Raw genomic sequence first — 26,333 nt, forward strand, 5'->3', positions numbered from 1 at the left:
GTCTGTAAAGAATTGAGTTAGTATTTTGATGGGAATTGCATTGAATCTGTAGATTACTTTTGGCAGGATGGTCATTTTCACAATGTTAATCCTACCAATCCATGAGCACGGGAGATCTTTCCATCTTCTGATATCGTCTTCAATTTCTTTCTTCAGAGACTTGAAGTTTTTCTCAAACAGGTCATTCACTTGCTTGGTTAGTGTCACCCCAAGGTACTTTATGTTATTAGTGGCTATTGTGAAGGGTGTTGTTTCCCTAATTTCTTTCTCAGCCCTTTTGTCTTTGATATACAAGAGGGCTTCTGATTTTTTTGAGTTGATTTTGTATCCTGCCACTTTGCTGAAGGTGTTTATCAGCTGGAGGAGTTCTCTGGTTGAATTTTTGGGGTTGCTCAAATATACTATCATATCATCTGTGAATAGTGATACTTTGACCTCTTCCTTTCCGATTTGTATTTCCTTGATCTCCTTTAGTTGTCTTAATGCTCTGGCTAGGACTTCAATTACTATGTTGAAGAGGTATGGAGAGAGTGGGCAGCCTTGTCTTGTCCCTGATTTCAGTGGGATTGCTTTAAGTTTCTCTCCATTCAGTTTGATGTTGGCTATAGGTTTGCTGTATATCGCCTTTACTATGTTTAGATATGTGGCCTGTATCCCTGATCTCTCCAAGACTTTAAACATGAATGGGTGTTGGACTTTGTCAAATCCTTTTTCAGCATCTAAGGAGATGATCATGTGTTTTTTCTCCTTCAGTTTGTTTATGTGGTGGATTACATTGATTTATTTCTGTATGTTGAACTGGACAGGTAATAACTATTCCTTAAATTTTTTTTCTATATATAACGTGTGTGTCTTTCTGCTTCTGGGACAGCTCACTCAGGATGATCCTTTCCAGGTCCCACCATTCACCTGCAAATTTCATGATTTCCTTATTTTTCATTGCTGAGTAATACTCCATTGTATAGATGTACCACACTTTCTGCATCCATTTTTCAGTTGAGGGACATCTGGGCTGTTTCCAGCTTCTGGAAATTACAAATAAAGCTGCTGCAAACATGGTTGAGCAAATGTCCTTATTGTGTACTTGAGCCTCTTTTGGATATATGCCTATATATATCCAAGGAGTGGTATGGCTGGATCTTGAGGAAGTGCTATTCCTAGTTGTCTGAGAAAGCACCAGATTGATTTCCAGAGTGTTTGTACAAGTTTACATTCCCACCAGCAATGGGGGAGGGTTCCCCTTTCTCCAAAACCTCTCCAGCATGTGTTGTCACTGGTATATACTCACTCATATAGACATACAACATAGGACAAACCTACTAAAATCTGTACATCTAAAGAAACTAATCAAGAGAGAGGACCCTGACTAAAAAGCTCAATCCCTATCACAAAAGGCAAAGAGAATGGACATCAGAAGAAGAAAAAAACATGTTAGGAACATGCTACAGAGGGCCTCTGAAAGGCTCTGCCCTGCATACTATCAAAGCAGATGCTGAGACTTACGGGCAACTGTTGGGCAGAGTGCATGGACTCTTATGTAAGAAGTGGAAAATACTAAGATCTGGAGAGGACAGGAACTCCACAAGGAGAGCAACAGAACCAGAAAATTTGAACACAGGGTCTTCCCAGAGACTCATACTCCAACCAAGTACCATGCATGGAGATAACCTAAAATACCTGCACAGATGTAGCCCATAGCAGTTTAGTGTCCAAGTGGGTTACATAGTAATGGGAAGAGAGACTGTTTCTGACCTAATCTGATTGACCTGCTCTTTGATCACCTCCCCCTGAGGGGGGAGCAGCCTTACCAGGCCACAGAAGATGATAGATCTTGGTGTAATCTTATAGACTAAGATCAGAAGGAAGTAGAGGAGGACCTTCCCTGTCAGTGGACTTGGGAAAAGGCATGCGTGAAAAAGGGGGAGGGAGGGTGGGACTGGGAGGGGAGGAGGGAGGGGCTTATGGGGGGATACAAAGTGAATAAAGTGTAATTAATAAAATAAAATATTTTTTTTCTGTTTTTATTTGTAGTTAGACTTTTCTTAGAACTAAAGTATCATAATAGAAGGAACAAGGAGTATACACAGGTAATTATTCAATGCTTCAGTGCAGCCATTGTCAGAGCTGTTCATTGCTCATGCACATAAAGACACAATTGGGCTTTAGAATATTATTTCTTGAGCCTAGTGGCAAATATTAGATTCGGACTTCCTTGAAAGTCTGCTTTTCTGAGTAATAGCTTCTGTGGTGGTTTGAATAAGAATGATCTCAGGAGGCTGATATATTTGAATGTTTAGTGTGAAAGAGTTTTGAGGCACTCCAAATGTGAAGGTAGTGGGGTCAGTACTTTTTGTTGTTGTTGTTGTTTTAATTTTATTTTTTTTTATCAGTTACATTTTATTAACTCTGTATCCCAGCCATGTCCCAATCCCTCATTCCCTCCCAGTCCCTCCCTCCCTCCCTCATCTCCACCGTGCCCCTTTCCAAGTCCACTGATAGGGGGGACCTCCTCCCCATTCATCTGATCCTGTTTTGTCAGGTATCTTCAGGACTGGCTGCAAAGCCCTCCTCTGTGGCCTAACAGGACTGCTCCTCCCTTCGGGGTTGGGGAGACCAAAGAGCCAGTCATTGAGTTCCTGTTAGAAATAGTCCTTGTTCCCCTCACTTTGGGAAACCAATTGGTTACTGAGCTACCACAGGCTACATCTGAGCGGAGGTTCTAGGTTATATCGATACATGGTTTTTGGTTGAATGTCAGTCTCAGAAAAGACCCTGTGCCCAGATATATTTGGTCCTTGTGGAGCTCCTATACTTTCTGTATCAGACTAACTCCCCTTCTTTCTTATGATTCCCTGTACTCTGCCAAAGGTTTGGTTATGAGACTTGCTTTGAAAACACTGGTAGTTAGAGTCTTTCAGATGCACTCAGTAGACTCCTGTCATACTTTCACTGCACCTCCCATCTGTCTTTCTAAATGAGGATTGATCATCTTACCCCATGTCTGCTCTCTTGATTATCTTTTTTAGGTGTATAGATTTCATTATGTTTATCAAATCTTATAGGTATATATAAGTGAGTATATACCGTGTTTTTCTTTTTCCTTCTGGGATATTTCACTCAGAATGATCTTTTCTAGATCCCACCATTTGCCTGCAAATTTCATGATTTCCTCCTTTTTGATTGCTGAGTAGTATTCCATTGTGTAAAAATACCACAATTTCTGTACCCATTCCTCCATTGATGGACATCTGGGTTGTTTCCAGGTCCTGGCTGTTACAAATAAAGCTGCTATAAACATGGTTGAGCAAGTATCCCTTTTGTGTACTTGAGCAAACTTTGGGTATATACCTAGCAGTGGTATAGCTGGGTCTTGAGGAAGCACTATTCCTATTTGTCTTAGAAAGTGCCAGATAGCTTTCCAGAGTGGTTGTACCAGTTTAAATTCCCACCAGCAGTGGAGGAGGGTTCCCCTTTCACCACAACCTCTCCAGCATGTGTTGTCACTTGAGTTTTTCATCTTGGCCATTCTGATGTGTGTAAGGTGATATCTCAGGGTTGTTTTGATTTGCATTTCCCTGATGGCTAATGAGGATGAGCATTTCTTTAAGTGTTTCTCTGCCATTCAATGTTCCTCTGTCGAGAATTCTCTGTTTAGCTCTGTTCCCCATTTTTTAATTGGGTTACTTGGTTTGCTGTTTTTCAGCTTCTTTAGTTCTTTGTATATACTGGATATTAGTCCTCTGTCAGATAAAGGGTTAGTGAAGATTCTTTCCCAATCTGTGGGCAGTCGTTTTGTTTTGATGACAGTGTCCTTTGCTTTACAGAAGCTTTTCAGTTTCATGAGGTCCCATTTATTGATTGTTGCTCTTAGAGCCTGTGCTGTTGGTGTTCTGTTCAGGAAGTTGTCTCCTGTGCCAATGAGTTCTAGGGTCTTCCCCACTTTTTCTCCTAACTGATTTAGAGTATCTGGTTTTATGCTGAGGTCTTTGATCCACTTGGACTTTAGTTTTGTGCAGGGTGATAAATTTAGATCTATTTTCATTTTTCTGCACGTGGACATCCAGTTGGACCAGCACCATCTGTTGAAGATGCTATCTTTTTTTCCATTGAATGGTTTTGGCTTCTTTGTCAAAAATCGAGTATTCATAGGTGTGTGGGTTTATTTCTGGGTCTTCTATGCGGTTCCATTGATCCTCCTTTCTGTTTTTATGCCAATACCATGCAGTTTTTATTACTATTGCTCTGTAGTACAGCTTGAGATCGGGGATGGAGATACCTCCAGATGATTTGTTGTTGTACAGGATTGTTTTGGAGATTCTGGGTTTTTTGTTTCTCCATATGAAGCTGAGAATCTCTTTTTCGAGGTCTGTAAAGAATTGAGTTAGTATTTTGATGGGAATTGCATTGAATCTGTAGATTACTTTTGGCAGGATGGTCATTTTCACAATGTTAATCCTACCAATCCATGAGCACGGGAGATCTTTCCATCTTCTGATATCGTCTTCAATTTCTTTCTTCAGAGACTTGAAGTTTTTCTCAAACAGGTCATTCACTTGCTTGGTTAGTGTCACCCCAAGGTACTTTATGTTATTAGTGGCTATTGTGAAGGGTGTTGTTTCCCTAATTTCTTTCTCAGCCCTTTTGTCTTTGATATACAAGAGGGCTTCTGATTTTTTTGAGTTGATTTTGTATCCTGCCACTTTGCTGAAGGTGTTTATCAGCTGGAGGAGTTCTCTGGTTGAATTTTTGGGGTTGCTCAAATATACTATCATATCATCTGTGAATAGTGATACTTTGACCTCTTCCTTTCCGATTTGTATTTCCTTGATCTCCTTTAGTTGTCTTAATGCTCTGGCTAGGACTTCAATTACTATGTTGAAGAGGTATGGAGAGAGTGGGCAGCCTTGTCTTGTCCCTGATTTCAGTGGGATTGCTTTAAGTTTCTCTCCATTCAGTTTGATGTTGGCTATAGGTTTGCTGTATATCGCCTTTACTATGTTTAGATATGTGGCCTGTATCCCTGATCTCTCCAAGACTTTAAACATGAATGGGTGTTGGACTTTGTCAAATCCTTTTTCAGCATCTAAGGAGATGATCATGTGTTTTTTCTCCTTCAGTTTGTTTATGTGGTGGATTACATTGATTTATTTCTGTATGTTGAACCACCCTTGCATGCCTGGGATGAAGCCTACTTGGTCATGGTGGATGATATCTTTAATGTGTTCTTGGATTCGGTTTGCAAGTATTTTATTGAGTATTTTTTTTATCAATGTTCATAAGAGAGATAGGTCTGAAGTTATCTTTTTTGTTGTGTCTTTGTGTGGTTTAGGTATCAGGGTGACTGTCGCTTCATAGAATGAGTTTGGTAATGTACCTTCTCTTTCTATTTTATGGAATAGTTTGAGGAGAATTGATGTTAGCACTTCTTTGAAGGTCTGGTAGAATTATGAGCTGAAACCATCTGGTCCAGGGCTTTTTTTGGAGGGGAGACTGTGAATGACTGCTTCAATTTCCTTAAGGGATATAGAGCTATTCAGTCTTTCTACCTGATCTTGACTTAATGTTGGAAGATGGAATCTATCAAGAAAATTGTCCATTTCATTTAGGTTTTCAAATTTTGTGGCATATAGGCTTTTGTAGTATGACCTAATGGTTGTTTGAATTTCCTCAATGTCTGTAGTTATGTCACCCTTTTCATCTCTGATTTTGTTGATTTGAATAGATTCTCTCTGCTTTTTAGTTAGTTAGGCTAAGGGTTTGTCTATCTTGTTGATTTTCTCAAAGAACCAGCTTTTTGTTTCATTGATTCTTTGAATAGTTTTATTTGTTTCTAATTGATTGATTTCAGCCCTGAGTTTGATTATTTCCAGCTGTCTGCTCCTCTTGTGTGTATCTGCTTCTTTTTTTTTTTTCTAGGTTTTTCAGTTGGGCCATTAAGTTGTTTGTATGTGATGTTACAAATTTCTTCTTGCAGGCACTTAGTGCTATAAATTTTCCCCTGAGCACTGCTTTCAATGTGTCCCATAAATTTGGGTATGTTGTGCCTTCATTTTCATTGAATTCTAGGAAGTCTTTAATTTCTTTCTTTATTTCTTCCTTAACCCAGCTGCCATTGAGTAACAAGTTGTTCAGTTTCCATGTGCGTGTAGGCTGTTTGTTATTTCTGTTGTTGTTGAGGTCCAGCTTTAGTCCATGGTTGTCAGATAGAATACAAGGGATTATTTCAATCTTTTTGTATCTGTTTAGGCTTGCTTTATGACCAACTATATGGTCTATTTTGGAGAAGGTTCCATGTGGTGCTGAAAAGAAGGTATACTCTTTTGAGTTTGGATCAAAAGATCTGTAGGCATCTATTAGGTCCATTTGATTTAGGGTCTCTGTAAGTGTTTTTATTTCCCTATTTGTTTTCTGTCTAGTTGATCTGTCCCTTGGTGAGAGTGGAGTGTTAAAGTCTCCCAATATTAGGGTATTAGGATCAATGTGTGATTTAAGCTTTAATATTGTTTCATTTACAAATGTAGGTGCTCTTGTATTTGGGGCATAGATATTCAAAATTGTGATGTCCTCTTGGTGGATTTTTCCTTTGATGAGGCCCTCCTTATCTTTTTTGATTAACTTGGGTTGAAAGTCTATTTTATTAGATATTAGGATGGCTACTCCAGCTTGTTTTCTGGAACCATTTGCTTGAAAACATTTTTCCAGCCCTTTACTCTGAGGTAGTGTTTATCTTCGTTGCATAGGTGTCTTTCTTGGATGCAACAGAATGTTGGATCCTGTTTTCACAACCATTCTGTTAGTCTGTGTCTTTTTATTGCGGAGTTGAGACCATTGATGTTGATAGATACTAGTGATCAACAATTGTTACTTACTTTAGATGTGGGGTTGGTGGTGTCACTGAGTTTCATTGCTTGTATTCTTTGGTTTTTTGGTTGTGTAGTTATCTATTTCCTCTGTTTCCTTAGATGTAGTTGTTTTCTTTGTTTTGGAGTTTCCCTTCTAGTAACTTCTGTAGAGCTGGGTTACTATGTAGATATTGTTTAAATTTGGTTTTTTCTTGGAATATTTTGAATTCTCCGTCTATGTTGATTGAAAGTTTTGCTGGGTATAGTAGTCTGGGTTGGAATCTGTGGTCCCTTAAGGACTGTATGATTTCTGTCCAGGCCCTTCTGGCTTTCATAGTTTCTGTTGAGAAATCTGGTGTTATTCTGATAGGTCTACCTTCATATGTTACTTGGCCTTTTTCCCTTGCTGCTTTTAGAACTTTTTCTTTGTTCTGTAGGTTCAGTGTTTTGACTATGATGTGACATGAAGAATTTCTTTTCTGGTCTAGTCTACTTGGTGTTCTGTAGGCCTCTTGTATGTTTATGGCCATCTCCTTTAAGTTGGGAAAGTTTTCTTCTATAATTTTCTTGAAAATATTTTCCGGACCTTTGAGCCTGATGTCTTCTTTTTCTTCTACTCCTATTATTCTTAGGTTTTGTCTTTTCATGGTGACCTTGATTTCTTGGATGTTTTGTGTTTGGAACTTTTCTGATTTTATTTTTTCTTTGAGAGACGTGTCAATTTCCGCAAGTGTATCTTAGGCTCCTGAGATTCTTTCTTCCATCTCTTGTATTCTGTTGGTGATGCTTACCTTTGTAGTTCCTGATCTTTTCTCTATGTTCTCCAGCTCCTGATTTTTCTCTATCTGTGTTTTCTTTATTGATTCTAATTCTGTTTTCATGTCTTGCACCATTTCCTTCATCTGTTTGAATGTGGAGTCCTGCTTTTCAATGAGAGCTTCTATATTTTTTGTCTGTTTCCTCTCTATGTATCACTAATTGTGCCTCTACTTCTTTGGGTATAATTGCCTGTATTTCTATGAGAGCTTTGTTTATTTCTTCTTTATTTGCCTTGATTTGTGTGGACATTTCTTTGAGAGCTTTGTGCATTTCTTCTTTGTTTGCCTCAATTTTTGTGGTCATTTCTCTGAGAGCTCTATTTGTTTTCTCTTGGTTTGTCTTGATTTCTTTGGCTATTTCTCTGAGGGCTTTGTTCATTTCATCCTTATGGGCCTCTAATAGCTGGAGAAACATAGTTTTGAGGTAATTTTCTTGTATATCTGGTGAATTGAAGTGTCCATTGTTTTGTGGGGTTGATGGTGAGGTCATTATGTCCTGATTTTTGTTGGGAGTGTTCTTACGTCTGCCTCTAGCCATCTGGTTATTTATAATCCTCACTGTTTGTTCCTCGAGATTGTAGTTCGGGCTATGATCCTCTCTTTCTGTTTTCTGGACTGTTTTTTTTTTTTCAGGAAGAAGAGAGAGGTTCACTGGTTTGGGAGTGTGCACTGTGGTTTCAGTTTTGCCTAAGTAAGGAATGTGACACTGGCGCTATTCGTGTGCGCTTTTAGCGGGCACAGTGTGCATGCATGGATTCTCTGACTATTGCAGTGGTCTGCAAGCCACTATTACGCAGTTCTGTCTGAGATCCAGGGATTGCTTGCCTGGATTCCACTGGTGGACCCGCAAGGCAGAGGCTTCAATGTTGGGGTCTCTATCCCAAGAATCCCTATTATGCCCACACTAGGGGTGTGGGTGGCAGGGATCTCAATCTGGTTGCTTCTTTGGAGAGGCCCTGGGTCTGGGGCAAACTCTCCCTAGAAGGCTGCTCACTCACTCTCTTGCAGGACCAGTTGGAATGCACAGGGGTTCCCCTTGCTCACTACTCTCTGATTTGGTCCGGCTGCGGAGAGTGCACGGGTAGGCTAACAGTCAGCTCTGTGATGCTGTGGCCGCAAGACTCGGTGTCCACCTTTCCTGTGTGCTGCCTCTTTGTCCTTTCCCTCTGCCAGGAGGGGCTATGTTGACTGGTCCCAGGGTGGCGGGAAAGAGTTAGGTTGAGTGTTCTCAATCCCAGATCCCGGGCCCAGATCTCTCTGCCAGAAGCAGCCTGGCCATAGAACCTATGTTTGCTGATCCCAAGAGAGTACCAGGTAGGGTTGAGTGTCCTCAGATCCAGACCTTGGGTTTCTCTGCTAGGGGCCGCTGGGTAAGCTGGAGAGAGGGTGCTGTGTCCTTGGCAGGCTGCCTCTTTGTCCTTCCCCTCTGACCTTCCCCTCCGCTTTGGCAAGCTTATGGAGGTGTTCTCAGGGGAGTGCCAGAGGGGTTGGGGCTTCTCAGTCCGATCCTGCGCCAGGGTTTCTCGGCCAGGGGTTGGGGGAGGGGGCGCCGGTGATAGAACTTGCTGCTAGACCTTATTGCGCTGGACCCAGGAGAATCTCAGGACGTGTAGAATGACCTCAATCCCAGATCCCCAGCTGAAGTTTATTTGTTAGGAGCAGCTGGCAGCACTGGAGTTCCAGCACTGTGAAGCCCCTGTGCACCTCTGTAACCCTCCACTCAGCTGAGGCAGGGTTATGGCGGCATTTGGGGGAGTGCCCGAAAGGATTGGGTTTTCTCAGCCCCGATCTCGGGTTGGGGTACAGACAATGTGGTCTGTGGCAGATTCTGCTGGCCGCCTCCTGCCTCCTCCCAAGAGGGAGTAGGGATTTTGATCTGGGCGTGCTGCTGCTCTCCACGAGGCAGGAGCTCAGTTGTGATGGCGGCAGGTACCGGCAGTCAGCGAGACCTTCCAGGGAAAGACTGGGTGACCCGTGATCAGTCTTGCAACTTTGCTTCCCCGTGGGATTTTTTTTTTTGTGTGACTGGGACTCCCAGTCTCTGGCACTGTTGTGCCGGCTAATCAGCCTGGGAAAGTGATCGGGACACGCAGGCTTGTGGCACCAGCCCTGATACCCAAAGCCTGTGTTACCCGGGTTCTCTTCTGGGTTCTGGCTGTGAGGCCCGAGAGTGGACCCGATTTCCACGCTGCGGGAGCCTCCCCTCACCTGGGAAACACGACAGCTGTTGTTTTAGGGCCCAGAGTTCAGTCTCTTGGTCTCTTGGTCGCTGCAGAGTGTGTTGTCCCGCTTCTCAGACACAATGTTCTCCTGGCGCCGCCATCTTGGCCCCCCATCAGGTCAGTACTTTGAAGGACATAATTACTAAACTATTGTTTTTACAATCCCAGACTGTTTTTAACATTTCAGGAGAAAGAGCAGGGACATTAAAAAAAGGACACATAAGCTTGGGAGGGAGGACTGTCAGAGGCTTAGAAAGTTTGTTTAACACTTTCAGGACAAAGAGATGAGGATATGCCCCAGCGTGGTAGCAGCAGTCTCAGGATCAAGTTTTCATGGATTCAGGGGAGGTGTAGCATTCCGGAGAGGAGGCACATAATAGAGAAAATACCTATCTTCAATGAAAATTGAATGAAAAAATAAATATGCTGTGTTTTAAAGTGAAGTGCTTTTAAATGAGTTCTGTGTTGTATCACCCTAGACTTTGTCCTTTTTGGGTTCTGTGTTGTGTAGTGCTGGGAAAAGCAATTGTCAACTCTTAGCAGGAAACTCTTTGTGATTCAATCTATGGATACTCTGGTTTCATGATCTTCCTGGGACATGGACATGGCTAATGCTGTTCTCAATCAGATAATGTCCCTCGAACCTGATAAGATTGCACTATCCATCCTTACCATCTATGAAACTTGGGGCAGCTTGTTTGAGCTCCCTGAGGATGCCCCTTTTAGGAATGCTGCAAGATTCAGGTATGCTGAAGTGAGATTCACTGTGTAGACATACAGCTCAGTGCATAGCATCGAGTAAGCGTTCTAAGATACGGGAGGTGAGAAAATGTGGGGAAACTGCACAGGTGTGGTTTTACACTGCCTGTTTTGTAGCTGTGCCCATATAGACTGCTGCTACCTGCCCAGGGGAGACTCCTGGGACCCTTCACACCCTCCCTCAATGCACCTTTTCCTTGTTCCCTTCTCAGACATTCTTTCTGCTCTTTGATATGTTTTTAAATATTTGCATGCATAAGTTATCTTCCAAAGTTTACTGAGGTCTTCCTCAGAGACAAAAGCAAAACTAAACACAAGTAACTAAGTACTTAATCAACTAAATAAACAAACAAATAAGCACAATTTTTCAGGTTTGTACTGTCCTTAAACATAGAGTGAATATCACATATTCAATTGTATGTATTCAAAAATTTATAAAGAAGGATGCTACTCAGTAGCGAGGAAGGCAGGGCAGTGAGAACCTTGGGCATGGGGGTGGGTTTTAGCAGTGCAAGGGGATTTGCTGAAATACTAGACTAAAACTACTTGTTGACATTGTAGGTCCTCTGGATGAATAGACACAATCTATACCAGTCAGTGGTAAACTCTTGGCTTGGGGATATGTTAGGGTCCAGATAGCAATTTTCAGTTCGTTTTCTTTGGGGATGAAAAACAGATGGTTCTCTGACAGTACTGCAGAGTTGCTAGGTCATCAGCAGTGACTCAGGCCCCACAAACCTCATCATTCCACAGGACATCGGCTCCCTGAAGATTAGTCTCTGGAGGAACAAAGCATGGCATTCTGTCTGAATCTGGCTCCAGGTAGCTTTGGATTCTGGGAATCATTCTCATTCTGAAGTGATCACTGTCACTGGTTACACATGAGCACCCTCCCTCATTTTTCCATAGCCCTGGAGAAAGGGGCTGTGTCACAGTGCACGGCAGAGGCTCACAGATCATATACAGGGCTCTGTGTTAAGCTGCATGCTTCCTAGGGCTTCCATCTTTCATGTTTGTTGTTGCTAGCAAAGAGCATGCTAAACTAAAATATTTATTTTTTTTAAATTTTAATTTCTTTCTAGGCATAGATGAGGTAAACACAAAACAAAATAAAGGGATGAAATCTGTACTTTAGAATCTTATGTAGCAACTCTATATGCCATAAATAAGACCACATTGTATGTGGACATTCTGCTTCATCCAGTTTGTATGGGGGTAGTTTAGAATATACTGGAATGAGCAACATACACGTAACTTATTTGAAGCATCCTCTAGATATTGAGAAAATCACTAAATCTCAATCTTGCTTCAAATATATTTTCAAGTGACTACAATTTTGTAAGGAATTAGAAAATGCAATCCCACTTGCTAGAACCTGAAGTACCTAACCAGTATCATACTTCATAACGTTTCCTTTTAGTATGACTTAATATTATAATTCTTATTCAGAAATGAGCTTTCGTGAAAAAAAATCAATAATTACCTTTGTCTGTATTTATTTAATGAATCTACAGGAAGACTTCATTAAATTATAAATGCCTCATTACTGATGTTCTTAGAATAGATTTTCAAAATTATGGCATGAGGCAGTTATTAATTCCAAGCAAGATACAGTACAGAGAGATCAGTACATGTCCACTGAAATGATTGCTGGTTTTACTAATGCAATATTCATGAGAATTTGCCGAGACAATCACATTTAATCCTGAAGAGTAAGGATTTGAAATGAATTCTTTCAAATTGTAATTGTCCATTGGCAAGAAATTTCAGTAAGTTTTATTTTTTTATATAATTGAAATAACTTTCTATCCTGCTTATATGAGCTGAGTTTGGAGCATATTTACAGCTCTTGGACGGAAGAAATATTGGATTTATTAACTTTTCTTTATAGTAGTATTTTATAATATTTCACTATGCTAAATGCTTTTTTCACAGTGACAGTGATCCTTTGCCTATCGCTTATATTTAGAGTAGACAATGAATTGTATAGGAGTTGTGGTTTGTATCATCTCTGGTAGTTTTCTTTTCTGCACTACCTTTTTCTCAAAGTTTGGTTCCATGATGTATTGAAGCTACTCAGATTTGAGGCAGCATATTGTAATACCCAAGACAGATGGACAATGTGTTTTCAAACCAAGACCTTTTCAAGTGTCCCTGACCCTTGGTGTTTCATAATCACTTATTTAATACAAGCAATTAATCAAATATTGTAAAACCTGGGCATTTCTATGCTCTAGAAATTAAGCATTTTGTGTTTCACATTGCAGGAAAAGTTCATAATAAGTTGAAAGCACTTACATATCTGTGAATTTGAGACATTATGTTTAAGATTTATTTTTATTACTTGTCTTATTTGTGTGCAGGTTGTGTGACATGTGTGTTCATGCCCAAGGGGGCAAAAACAAAGGGCATTTGATTTCCTGTAGCAGAGTTCTGGATGGTTATACATATGCTGACATGGGTACTAGGGACTGAACATGGACCCTTTGGAAGAGACCCAAGTGCTTTTACCCAGTGCAATCTCTCCAATCCTGGGACTTTTATTTTTTTAATACTTTGACATGAAAATACTTATATTCACAAAATTTAGCTCTCCTTAATAATTGGAATTTGAGGAGAATATACTATTGTAGTCATCTTTTTAGAGAAGTGTGGAAAGTTGACGATTTAACATTTTTTTCCTGTCTCTTTTGTTATAAGAAACACATTTGTACCAGAAGAAAATCCTGACAAGTTAATGCTGGATTAACAAGTATTACTATGCATCAATTAGTTTGCCAGGGCTGCATCTAGGATGGAACTAGAATTTAAACCTGTCCTGAGGGGTTTTCACCCTAACTTCTAGGCATGTCCAGGGATGGTATTACCAGACTTCTGGTTCTTCTTAGATACCACAGAAGTCACTCTAGACAACAAAACTAACTTTAGCTGACTCAGTACAGTAATACTTGTGAGTTCTCCCAAAGCTGCTCAGTGACGTCTGCTTGCACCACACTGAGAGTCCACATATGCCGGGAGAAGAATAAAATTGACTCCTCTTGTTTCCATGATTCAGTTTTCTTTCCTCCATGCATCCTCCAGGGATGAGGCAGAAGGAACAGGAGGGATAAGGAACAGAAGGGATCTTGCTTCACTAATGCTACCGTACAGCCATGTAACTGAGAGTATTCCCTTGAGGTCTTGAAGACTACTTTCTTTTTAAAAGCTCTAACTCATATCATTAGGAATCCTTCACCTAAGAGGCTGTCAAAATGGCTGAATATGTGGAAAGTGGAAAAAAGGCATTTCCACCAAGCACAATAGCCTGACTTTGATCCTTGGAATCTGCAGTATAGAAAGAAGAATCAACTCCTTTAAGTTGTCTTCTAATTTCCACAGTGTTTCTTGGATATGAATGTGAATGTGCGCATGAAACCACATTCACAATAATAAGTAACTTTTCATTTTTAATTTTTTTGAAATTAAAAAAAAAATTGCATCATTCCTTGCCTTTACTTTCTCCTTCTGTCTCTCCCCATGCCTGCCCTACCTTACCACCACCCCTTCTCAAATTCATTGCTTCCTTTTCTTAATTATTTTACATTAATAAATATATAACAATATCTTGTTCAATCTGTTTAGTGTTCCTTGTATTTATATGCGTTCCGGTGCCGACCACTTGTTATTAGATAACAATTTAGGATCTCATCTCTAAGGAAGATCATTTCTCCCATTCTTAGCATTCCTTAGTTTCCTGTAGTTCTTTGTTTATTATTGAGCATCCATTTGATTTGCCCCTTCCATGCTAGCATGTTTATATTGGTATTGTACTGGTAGGTCCTGTTTAAGCAGCCACACTGTTGACGTATACCAGAGGATGAAGCTTCCCTGTCCTTTCTAGGAGACTCAGCCTCAAAGCAGATTCCCCAGTCCTGGGGGCAATTGTTCTTCCTTCATTTTAGCAAGATTTCTCTTGGCTCATTTTAACAAATTATTCAGTGAAGTATTTATCCACACTTAACATAATTAAGTAAATATAAATATAAATATATCTGAGTATAAAAATAATTTTAATACATAAGATTCCAGAGGAAATTGTAAGAATCTCACCTAAGTCATATGATTATGCAGTTATCTGTGATTAACAAGTATGTGGACAATACTGAAAGGGAAAATGTGCTGGGGAGTGGCTGCAGATAGGCTGCTTATGCTTCAGATGATGGCCTTACCACCAGGTAGAGATGGGCAGAACTAATTAGACCCAGTCAGTTTTTAAAAATATAAAAATAATAAGACATGAATTTTGGTGGTGAAAAATTGGGAGGAGAGAAGTTGGGGAGGATGTAGAGGGAGGAAGCAAGAATACATATGCCAAATCAATTGTATACATGTTTAGAGTTTCCAAAGAATGAATAAATAGCAAAATTTATATTAGACCATGAGCATTTGTCTAATTAATCAGCACATTAATGCTTTAAAAAGGAAGAAATGTAACATTTTAAACTCAAAGTGTTTTTATCACATCTAAAATAAATCAAAACAAAAATGTAAAATCAAATTAAATAATAAGGGGCCCTTTATCTGTAACAACTACAGGAGACAGAAAACTTTAATGCATTCAGCAGTGTCACAATTATCATCTTGAAAACTTTCCTTTAGTCAATCTACTTTTATTCAAACGTTTTTTTTTAATATAAGATTTCCAATTATAATCTGATGGTATCGCGTTGCTACCTAGTTTAATAGTGAGAACCCAGCAAAAGCCTAAAGGTATGTGGTCCAAACCTTCAGGCTTCTCATTTGTGATTTAAATTTTCTACAGCTACACATGGCTGCGTGTCCTTTAAAATCCTCGCCCCATGTCATTTCTCTCAGCTAAGGCTTGACGAAAGGGGAACCACAGCTGATGGACTCTGACAAGGGCCGGCAGTGCAGATATCCCGTGCTACTGATTAAGTGAAAATCTACATGCTTAAAAACATCCGTTTAGCTGATGATAAGGTTGACAGCCCTGCTGCTAGAAAATGTTTCTCAGAGGTCGAGGACAGAGGCACATGCTTCTCTTGGCACCTTAGGTGATGGCATTCTGAAGTTAGCAGCCACAACTTTACCCTTAGAATTATTTTAATATTGCTTTGCATAATTGAGATAGGAAGTTAATTTTACATAATTATGCTAGCTCCATTTTAGCTAATATGTAACCCAAAAATTAAGGAACCAGATTTTAGTTCCAGCTTGTCCTTGAACAAGATATTGCAGACTTGGTTATAGCTTAATCAAATGCAAGGGAAAGACAATGAGTGTGTCTTAAGCTGCTAATGTCTGGGTGGTCTGCAACTAATAACTAAGAAATCATTTTAGTGAATAACTATTTCTTAGCCCATCGCTGTGACAGAAATGTCTGGTTCTGTGAGTATCTGTCATTTGGCTCTAAAGAGACCCCATTGATTTGATTTCACTCTATTAAAAGGGAACGTCTCGAGTCTTGTTTCTCTTGTGAAATTGGGAGATTACATTAAAGCCTTAAAAGGGTCAAATCAGAGGACAGGAGTGTGTTCGCTCTCATGCAGGCAGCTGTGCACCTTCTCAGTGGCAGACTCTGAGAGGCCGGCAGTTCAGTTCCCTTGCAAGTGTGTTTTTCAGAATATCAATTATCCGTGGAAGAGATGTCTCAGAATTACCCAAATGTCAAGATCTTGCCTCTATTGCAGCAGTTTTTCAGAAATAAAATGAAGAAAGCAGCTTTTGTCTAATGCATACTCTTGAACAATGCTTGCTATGTAATTCTTATCAAATGACGACTAATCAATCGACTTAATCAGACCCTATTTCCCATCTTAACAGCACCAAGGAAAAATTGGAGTTAAGTTTAATGTTGGGACAGATGACATCGCCATTGAAGAGTCCAATGCAATCATTAATGATGGAAAATACCATGTAGTGCGTTTCACGAGGAGTGGTGGCAATGCCACGTTACAGGTGGACAGCTGGCCGGTCATCGAGCGCTACCCTGCAGGTAAGCAAGGGCTTATGGACCTGGGGACAGTTTTATGAAAAACAACTGGAAAAGCAAAGCAATGTGTGCGTCCGTTCCTTCAGATTGTGGCTTTTTGAGAGACCATTGAGCATTTATAGAATTTAAAGGCAAATCAATGTGATGCTGTCCTAAAGTGCTCTTGCTACTGTGTACAGATGGCATTTTAGAGATGAACTTGAAGCCACACATCATTGTTTGTAAAATCCAGAACATCAGTGCACCAGAAAAATGCACACATAAAAAGCACAGTGTGTCAAAGCTTTGTACTCAATCCTTGCATTTGAACAAAGGAAAGGCTTTGTCAAAAGTAACAGGTAAAATTTAAATCCAAGGGAAAGAATATTATAACACTTTTCTTTTCTTAGAGCATATAACGCTGCTTCTCTGACAATGGCATGCAAAAAAGACTCATGAAACGTGCAGGAAAAACAGGAGTCAGGCAAAGATGGAGCCAAGAATGAGATGACAAGAAACCCACAATTACAAGAAACACTGTACCATAGATCTGCAACTAGGAGCAAAGGGAGTTCATTTTTATATAACCATAGTGATTCATGAGCGCTCTGTGATGATAGTGTCACTCAGCTGAAGTCTGTAAAATGTTCTCCTTTTTGTACAGCACCGTTTATCACACAGTGTAAACAAAAATATAAAAACGACCTACATTTCACGTGATAAAACCGATAACAAGAATGCACGCAGAAGCAACTCCTATGTTGGAATAATTTGCTTCTTAAAATAAATATTTTATTAAATACTTTATCAATTAAACACTAGTTTTCTCTGGAACTGACCCATAATGAAGAGATGAAATGTCCTTGACACTTTTCTGAGCTTCTTCTAAATTCTATCATTCTCTGTTCTCAGCCTTAACGTGTTCTTCTGTTCTGCAAATATGTGATGAATTAAATATAACAAAATGCACTTCCTTATGACAAGCTTTAAAAGCAAAAAATAAATAACATGCCTGGGAGTTATTGTAATACTGACAAGAGGCGAGCATTCAATAAGTGTTTACCGAAGTGTTTATAGAAGTGTTTCTATCCTGGTAAATATCAAGGCTACCCTGGGCTGCAATAGAAAGCTGCAAGTCAGCTAGGGCTACATGTCTCAAATAAGAAAAAAAAAAAAGAATGGAAGGAAGGCAGGAAGGAGGGAGGGATGGTAGGAGGAAATCAGAAAAAAAAAAGAAAGAAGGAAAGAAAGAAGAGAAAGAAAGAAAGAAAGAAAGAAAGAAAGAAAGAGAAAGAGAGAAGGAAGCAGGAAGGATGAAAGGAAGGAAAACTAAAGAGAGACATTATAAATTACATTTAAAGATGGGAGGATGATAATAAATAATAATTAAAGAACAAATGTTTAGAAATATATATCATAGTTATAACATTTTATATCTAGACACGTACTCTAGGTGTCCTTTCACTAAGGAGTTCTTTCATTAATATTAATAAATGAAGAGTGAGCCAGGTTTCCATGATTATTGTGAAGGACACATGCAACAGCTGGCATATAAGATATTATAGCACTCATGAAGATTGCATTTATGGTATACATATGAAAATGTATAAGACAGTGCTATACATATAAAACACAAAATTCTGCATGTATTGCACCCATAATAACTTAATGTTGTAAAGAGCACAGACATCACCATTGTGTTATCTAAGTGTCCACTAATCTCCTCTGTGTGCACGTTAACATGATGCTAATAAAGGAGAAAAGATGAGAAATTTAAACATCTTTCTTTCTTGGTAGTTTACCAGCAACAAAGCCATGAAGGTTGAATATAAATTTCAGTGCGAGTGATTTAGATTAAAGTTTTTAGAATAAAGTGATTTTAAATATGAGTTCAATATCACAGTCTAGTATATATCTTTTATATCAGCTTGTGGCTTGGCTATTTTTATTTTAAAAATTTAGGGAGGTTATTATTCATTAGAAAAGCTACTTAGACTAATGCTTTTACCACCAAATACTATAATCAGAGAAGCAGGAACGGAACCAACAGACTGTATTTGCTTCCTTTTAAAGTGCCTTCACTGCAAAATATAAGGGTTGAAATTAGTAATTAAGGACAGCACTTAACCTTCCATTATAGGGCTTTGTGGTAAGTGCTTTTATATGAAGCAATTTATCTGGTAGCAACACTATACCTTTAATGAAAAGCACCTAAAGCATTGACCAGTGGTGTTACCCTGTAATTGTCTGGAAGGCTTCCATAGAGAAAGTAATTAGCAGACGGAGATTTTGTGCTCTTTTGGAGGGAATGCAATATTCCTACAACCCAACAATTCATATTTAAGAATAAATATTGAAATTTCTCAACAGCAAACCCCTTTTCAATTATTTTCTGTGCATGAAGCAAATTACAGAAATAATATTTTGCAAACCATTTAAAGTTGAGAAAATTGTTTCTTATTTCACGTCAGTTGAAGCTCTAGAATATAATGCATCATTAATCTCTGATTGGTTCCTAATTACAGTTATGTTACAAAAGTTCTCTCTCAACAAAACTAGACCTCCTCTTCTCACGTTACTCCACAAAGCGTTATATCATTTTGCTGCCTCCCAACTTAAGATTATTCTCAATAAATATTTACTTTGACTTTATTTGCTACCACAGTATGTGAAAATACCTTTTATATCTTTGCAAGGTTAAAGATTAATTTTATTTCAGTTAGCCTATACATTTATAAAGAATGTATATACTGCATACAAGGAACTTATTAGGATCATAGTTTGGCAACAAGACAATTTTTAAGAATTCAATTTTAAAGACATATCACCTGTAGGAATATGATGATTATATCATATTTAGCTAAGAATACTTTTTTAAAAATAAAAAGTAACACAATGATCCAAGAAGGATAGATTATTTTTTAGTAAGTGGTGTAACAAACAGCAAGCAACATTTGGGTCTTTCAGGCATGCACTTATTGTGTGGAATTAGCGGGTAGAGAGGAAGACTGAAAAATATTCATTTATTCATGAATAAAAAGCTAATATGCCAAGGAGGAAAGAATATGAATGAGTGAAAAATAAGCAGGGTGAATATAGACTGCATTCTAAATACTTGACAACAACAAAAGAAGAGATGTTTTCATTCATATTTTAGTTTATCCCCTCCCCTTCCCTCCCCTCCCCTCCCCTTCCCTCCCCTCCCCTTTCTCTCCTCTACTTTCCCCTCCCCTCCCCTTCTGGCCCCTCCACCTCTTGCCACCCATCAGTCTTTCCTCTCCACTTTTCTCCTCTCTTTCCTGCGCCTTCTCTTCTGATCCTTAGTTTACCTCTCCTCCTTTTTCTTCCTTCCGCTTCCTCTTCCCACCCCCTCTTCTTCCCTCCTTTCACTTTTTCTCTTTTCTTCTCTGAGACTTTTTCTGTCCTTCCTTTCCCTTCCTACTCCATACCTCTTGATCTCTCATTTTTCTGTTAATATCATTCAACATCCTAATGTTGCATTGTTTCAGGAGGAGGCAGTAGACAGCAATGAACTGGAAATTTGTGTTACGTGAGAGAGAGACTTAAACAAGGTTGTTGGTGTTAGATTAATTGGCTGAAGAAACAAGAAGGATAGGGAACATCCACCAAAATCGAAAGAAAATTGCTATTGGTGTTTGAAGAAAGGAACAACTGAAGGTCTAGAGCACTGCAATAAAGTCAATTATTTAGGCAGTAGAAGACTTCATGGAGATGGTTTGAGAACGTTTTTCTGGCTATGCAATTTGGTTGAAGTCTTATAGATTTTAGCTATGCACTCAATCATTTGTTAATTGGCTAGTTCTGATATATGCCATATATATCATTGCCTTTAAATTCAACCTACTTATTTAGATGAACTGATTATTCATTTTTCTAAAACATGTCATCATTAGTGTATTGATTACTTAAGACAGTTCATTATTTAGTATTAAAAGTTTGATGCTCTTTTAAAGTTATGTTTAACTTACTTTTGGATATGTGTGATGTAATTAGGAAAATCTACTTCATTTGCAACCAGAACATTTAAAAGAGGAAACAAACTTCAAAACTCTTATATTCCAGCTTCTTTGTGAAACAGTCAAATTGAACCTTGAAAAGGCCCACTGATTTTTCTCTAGGTTACTACCAAAGCTAATAGCTAGTCAAAGCTATTGATTCTTCTCTGTAGTTGACAGAAACTCAAATAACAGAACCTACTGGTTGAAGCCTTTGATGTAGCAGTGGTAAAGACTTTAACACTTTGGGTCCAGCATGACTGATTGCCTGTTGAGGCATATGCACTTCACAGTTTGCCATTAACAATGACATAAACAAATATTATGAAACAGTAACCCATGGAATGAAAGTAACTTTGTTACAAAAGCCACTGGTGCTCTGTTTACACTAACTTTTTGAATCATTAGTACTCATTCGTAAACTTTACTTGAAGAGCTTAATTAGTGAATTAGGTAAATCATTACAAATAATTAGAATTAGCACATTAGAGTCCTTAAGGACTTGGTGGGGGAAAGTCTATCTTAGCAAAGTCTAGTCCCATGTTGCAGTTAATTGTATAAACTTTTATTTGCAGTTGTCAACAGATTCTAGAACCTACATTAAACTTAAGTGGAAAACATCGTCCTTTGCTTGTTATTTTCACTCAAATATGTTTACAGATATCTTGATTTATTGTATTATATCATGTTTTGGATCTGTCTAACCACGATAAGCATCTATCAGTGCAAGTTTTCCAGATAACCTCTTAGGTTCTCTGTGAAGTCTGAGGACAAGAAGATAGAAGTCTTGTTTTTGTATGTTTGTTTGTTTGTTTTATTTTTTAATATCTTTTTGTGGGTTTCAATTTTGCTCACATTTAAGGCTATTATTGATGTTGAAGCATAATAAATGTCATATTGAATGATATATTAAATACATTGGCCTAAAGTTTCCAGCTGAGTATCAAAGTTGCCTAAGAATATGAGAGAAAAGCTACTTTTTTAAAAATGATTTTTAATTGTTTTTACATTTCTTACCCCCTGGATATTTTTAAATACAATTTCATTGTAGTTAGTTTGAAATTCCCAGTTATTTGTTTAAGGAAAAATTTCTCTGGTAATTTGGTAGATCTTGGACTCCTTTGGACTGTATACAGTATAGTGCACAGATCATGTGGATGTTTTTTCAAGCTGTTATTCTCTGTAGTAAAGCGGAATTAAGGGATATTATATCAACAATGCTAAACTGCTCCATTTTTAAAATTGAGGTCTTATAGTGTCTGTGAAGTACCATTTTTGTTTCATGCTTCCTATATATTTACAAGAATACTTGCTATGTTCTAACGCAAGAAACAGATTTGTCTGTGAGCTCCATAAAATGTCTTGTACTCAAGCTATACTATCTGCCTCTTTTAGTCTTCTGCTATGTTGCTCTTGGGCCAGATTTTCTCAGGACTAACTTAATCATCATATAAGACAATTCAGAAATGTGTTTGGCTCTAGAAGGATATTAATTTCTGTTTTTAAAACATAATTATTCATGATCCTAGAAAACAAGTATATTAACTACTGAACTAAAACAGTTAAATTTTTCAGATATGTATTATTGTTTATTAATGGGTATCATTGTGAATAGTGCCTTCAAATATAAATTAAAGTTTTTATTCCACTATTTTTTCTCCCACTTCAATCAATTTCACAATTGGGACATGACATAACATCTTGATAAAAAAAAATCCCAATAAAATAAGATGGCATTCCTGATTCTCTATCAGTTGGTATTTGAAGCTAAATTTAAATTGAGCTCACTTGAATTAAGTATATTTTGAAACACTTACCAAGTATCAATTTGGTCCATTTTACCAGTTTTCAGTGATACTTTTTTACTTTGAAAATGCTCATATTTTATTTCCTAGGAAGCAACCAATATAAAACAATATTCATTATTACTACATGAAAGAAATTTTGCTTAGTAAAGGATATCTTTTGTTATAACATTAAAAAAAGACCTTTTTTTGTGGGAGGATTCCTATTTAACTCCCTCTTTTATTTTCAAGTTTCAATGTGTATTTTGTTTAACAAAGTAAATTCATAGCATGATAAATGGGCCTTATGATTCCATTCATTATTTACTTATGCAAAAGCAGACATCAACTTGTCATGAAAAAGCTACTCTTTTTCAGAGTAGCTGAAGATGGTGACAAACTGCACTTAACAGTTTTACTCTAGAGATGTCCATAGACTAGTTAATTTACCTTCTGGCTGTAAAGAATGAGTTGATTGTTGGATATGAGTTTCTCTCACCAGTATAAGTGCTCAAAGACCTAGCTAGATGTGGTAGCTCATGCCTATAATGTTAACACGCAGTGGGCTGAGACATGCTTCCTTACTCTGTGACTTAGAAATAACTTGCTATTAAACATCACTTTATGACAGCAGAGTGTAAAACAGCTAACTTTTCACTAAAGAGAGGGACCTATGTAAAGCACACAAGTTAAATAGTAACTATCATTGGTTACAGACATTGTCTTGTTCAATGTTTCTGAATCTTCTGTGAGTTTGGGGCTGTAAAGAAACTCTAATAAAGCAGAGCACAATATCTTTAGAGAACTTACACATAAATTTGTATCACACTTTAGTTGTGTATTTAACTTTTCTAACTTGCCTCTCCACGTCAACAAATAGACCTTGAGTCTGTTTACCTAAGACCTCCAGATGATCTTCGTGAATGGTGAGATTTTAGAGAAAGATTTGAACGTGTCATCCATCAGACACAACCACCCTTTATTAACCTTCTCATAACCTGTCAACCAATGGCACTGCCTTATTGGTTTGTCCTTTACTCACTCGTATAAAATCATACTCCTCTCTTACAAAAGACCAACTTCTGTCTTTAATTTCAGAAAAATTTCTGTTAAAAACTAAACATAGAAATGGCATTATCCTTCTAATACATATATTTGGGCACTGATAAATACAATAGTAAAACGAAATAATTACTTTATGTACTTCCTGATATTTTCCATTTCTTTGGCATGATCTGAGTCTAATCAGCATTATCTGCTTTCTATTGTTCTATTAAAACTTTATGACCAAAAGCAAATTGAGCAGGAAAGTCTATTTTCTATTACAGTTCCATATTACAGTCCATCACTAGAAGAAGTCAGGGCAGGAAGTCAAGGCAGGTAACTGAAGGTTGGAACTGAGGTAGACATCACCAATGAGTGGTGCTTACAGTCTTTCTCCTCTTGGCTCACCCAGCCTGCTTTCTTGCAGCTCCCAGGACCACCATCCCAGGGGTGACACTGCCAAGTGTAAGCTGAGCTCTCTCGCATCAACCATCAAACATGAAAATGTATCACAGGCTTCCTCATAGCCCATTAGGGTGGAAGCATTTTCCACATTAAGATTCCTTCTCTCCAAATGCCTCCAGCTTGTATAAAACTGACATAAAAGTAGACAGCATAAATTCTGACCAGTATTTTCACAGGGACCAAATATGTGAATGAGAAAAAAGATAGAGTTGAAGGGACTAAGACATGAGAGATGAATGTACTTCAGGTGGTAGATTAGATTAAAGAATAAAACACATTAGTTAACCTGTGAAAACAAGGCTAGTGTGCAGGCTCTGAGAGTAAAAACACTTGCTACCTAGCCTGATGACTGGTGGGTAGTTCATCCCAGAACCCATACTAGATGCAGGACTAATATTGGTAATCCTAGTCCCCTGGCCCTCTTACTGTGATATGGCAGGAAACATAGAAGATCTGGAGGGGAGCTGGAATATGCAGTGCCGTAGCTGATAATAAGAAACCTTGTCTCAAAAATGGGGTGGAAGAAGAGAACAGACTCCAAAAGTTTGTCTTCTGGCCATCACCTGCAAATTGACACACACACAATATACACACAATACACAAATAAAAATAAATCCTGGGAAATCATAACAAACCCTGTATTTACTTAACAACTAATATTAATGTGACTTTGTTGGGTTTGAGATTTATCCATGATTTTCTTAAATTGGGGCAGTGAATGAAAAGAACATCAGACTCTCATTACTTATTTCTTACAACTTCTTATTAGGTGAAAAGTTTAGAAATGATTATCACCTAAAAATACATTTTGCTGAATTTATTTCTCTTGCTTTTTAGAAAGAAAATTTAAAAGACAGAACTTCATGTCTGCCAATGTAAGAAATAATATGTGTTTGAGGCAAGTAATGAATATAGGCACATGTACAGGCAGTTATTAGAAAGCACATTTATTATTACAGAATATACACTCAACTTTGTAACAACCCAAAAGAGTCACCTAATCTAATATTATAGCCATTTCCTAATTAAGGAAAGATGACACAATAGATGTAAGAAGTTTTGGAACTATGATGCCGCCCCATAGGTTGTGTATAAATTAAATTATGATGATGAGTATCTAGTGTCAAATTTAGCCTCATAGATAGAAGAGTTTTCAAAGACAGACTTTCATCTCATGCAGTTTCAAGTCTGTTTTGTTTTTAGCTTTATGAATCTGCCTGCATTCAATAACAGCCAAATTCCCCCAACCCTGGAAATCTGAGACTTCACTTTCTTCACCCTAAGTTTTATTGAAGTAATTTGTCACCTTGAGTGCATTATTTCTACTGGTGGCCAGTAGAAATTTGAAGTGGACATTGAAAATCCAGGACAGACTAGTCCAAGCGTAAGTCTGACCAGAAAGTCACTATATGCATTTGCAATGAAGAATTTCAACTAGAATTATGAGATATAAAACTAGACAGAACAGAAGAACATTAAGCCTCATTTTTCTAGATAATGTCAACTAATTGATAACACACCATTGTAATTTTTCAGGGTCACCTTTGCTGGAGTGTTTTAAAACTCCAAATAGAGCCTTCAGTACTCTCATTTATTATTTTTTATTGCTTAGAGTAGCAGAAGATTTGGAAGAGAGTATATTTTATGGTTAGAGGAGAAACAAACAAATGACGCTTTTAAAAATGCATAGATGGTTTGGCTGAAAAGAAACAAAACGGTCACAATTAGATGGTTGCCTGTGTTTTATGAAAATGAGATTGACATAGAACACTAAATCAACTAAAGTTGAAAAGTTTAAAAAATAGTGTTATGGGGCCTCTGAAAGCCTCTACCCACCAGGATATCGAAGCAGAGGCCGAGACTCACAGCCAAATTTTGGCAGAGTGCAGGGAATTTTATGAAAGAATGGGGAGATAGACCTGGAGAGGACATGAGCTCCAAAAGAGCAACAGAGCAACTCAACAGAGCAAAAACCAAAAATTATGAAAGAAAGAAAGAAAGAGAGAGAGAGAGAGAGAGAGAAAGAGAGAGAGAGAAAGAAAGAAAGAAAGAAAGAAAGAAAGAAAGAAAGAAAGAAAGAAAGAAAGAAAGAAAGAAAGAAATGAAAACTTGGCCCTGAGGGCCCTGCACAGACTGATAAGTCAACCAAGGACTATGCATGGTGAGGAACTAAAACCCCTGCTCAGATGTAGCCCATAGATTCAGTTTCCAAGTGGATTCCCTAGTAAGGGGAATAGGGACTGTCTCTGTCATGAACTCAGTGGCTGGCTCTTTGATCACCTCCCCCTGGGGGGACGTGCAACCTTGCCAGGCCACAAAGGAAGACAGTGCAACCACCTGATGAGACCTTATAGGCTAGGGTCAGATAGAAGGGGAGGAGGACCTCCCATATCTGTTGACTAGGGGAGGGGC

At 38.3% G+C, this 26,333-nt stretch overlaps 1 protein-coding gene across 46 annotated transcripts in view; it reads left to right on the top strand.

The window, feature by feature from the left end:
* Positions 1-26,333, top strand: part of Nrxn1 (neurexin 1) — a 1,167,492-nt gene that overhangs the window by 963,166 nt on the left and 177,993 nt on the right. For all 46 annotated transcript variants that reach the window (XM_060393136.1, XM_060393140.1, XM_060393190.1 and 43 more), the window contains one exon: positions 16,465-16,636. In XM_060393136.1, the coding sequence (XP_060249119.1) occupies positions 16,465-16,636 (172 nt within the window). The remainder of the gene's footprint in view (positions 1-16,464; positions 16,637-26,333) is intronic.

The sequence above is a fragment of the Meriones unguiculatus genome, chromosome 1 (assembly GCF_030254825.1).
Source record: "Meriones unguiculatus strain TT.TT164.6M chromosome 1, Bangor_MerUng_6.1, whole genome shotgun sequence".
In the NCBI taxonomy this organism is placed as follows: Eukaryota; Metazoa; Chordata; class Mammalia; order Rodentia; family Muridae; genus Meriones; species Meriones unguiculatus.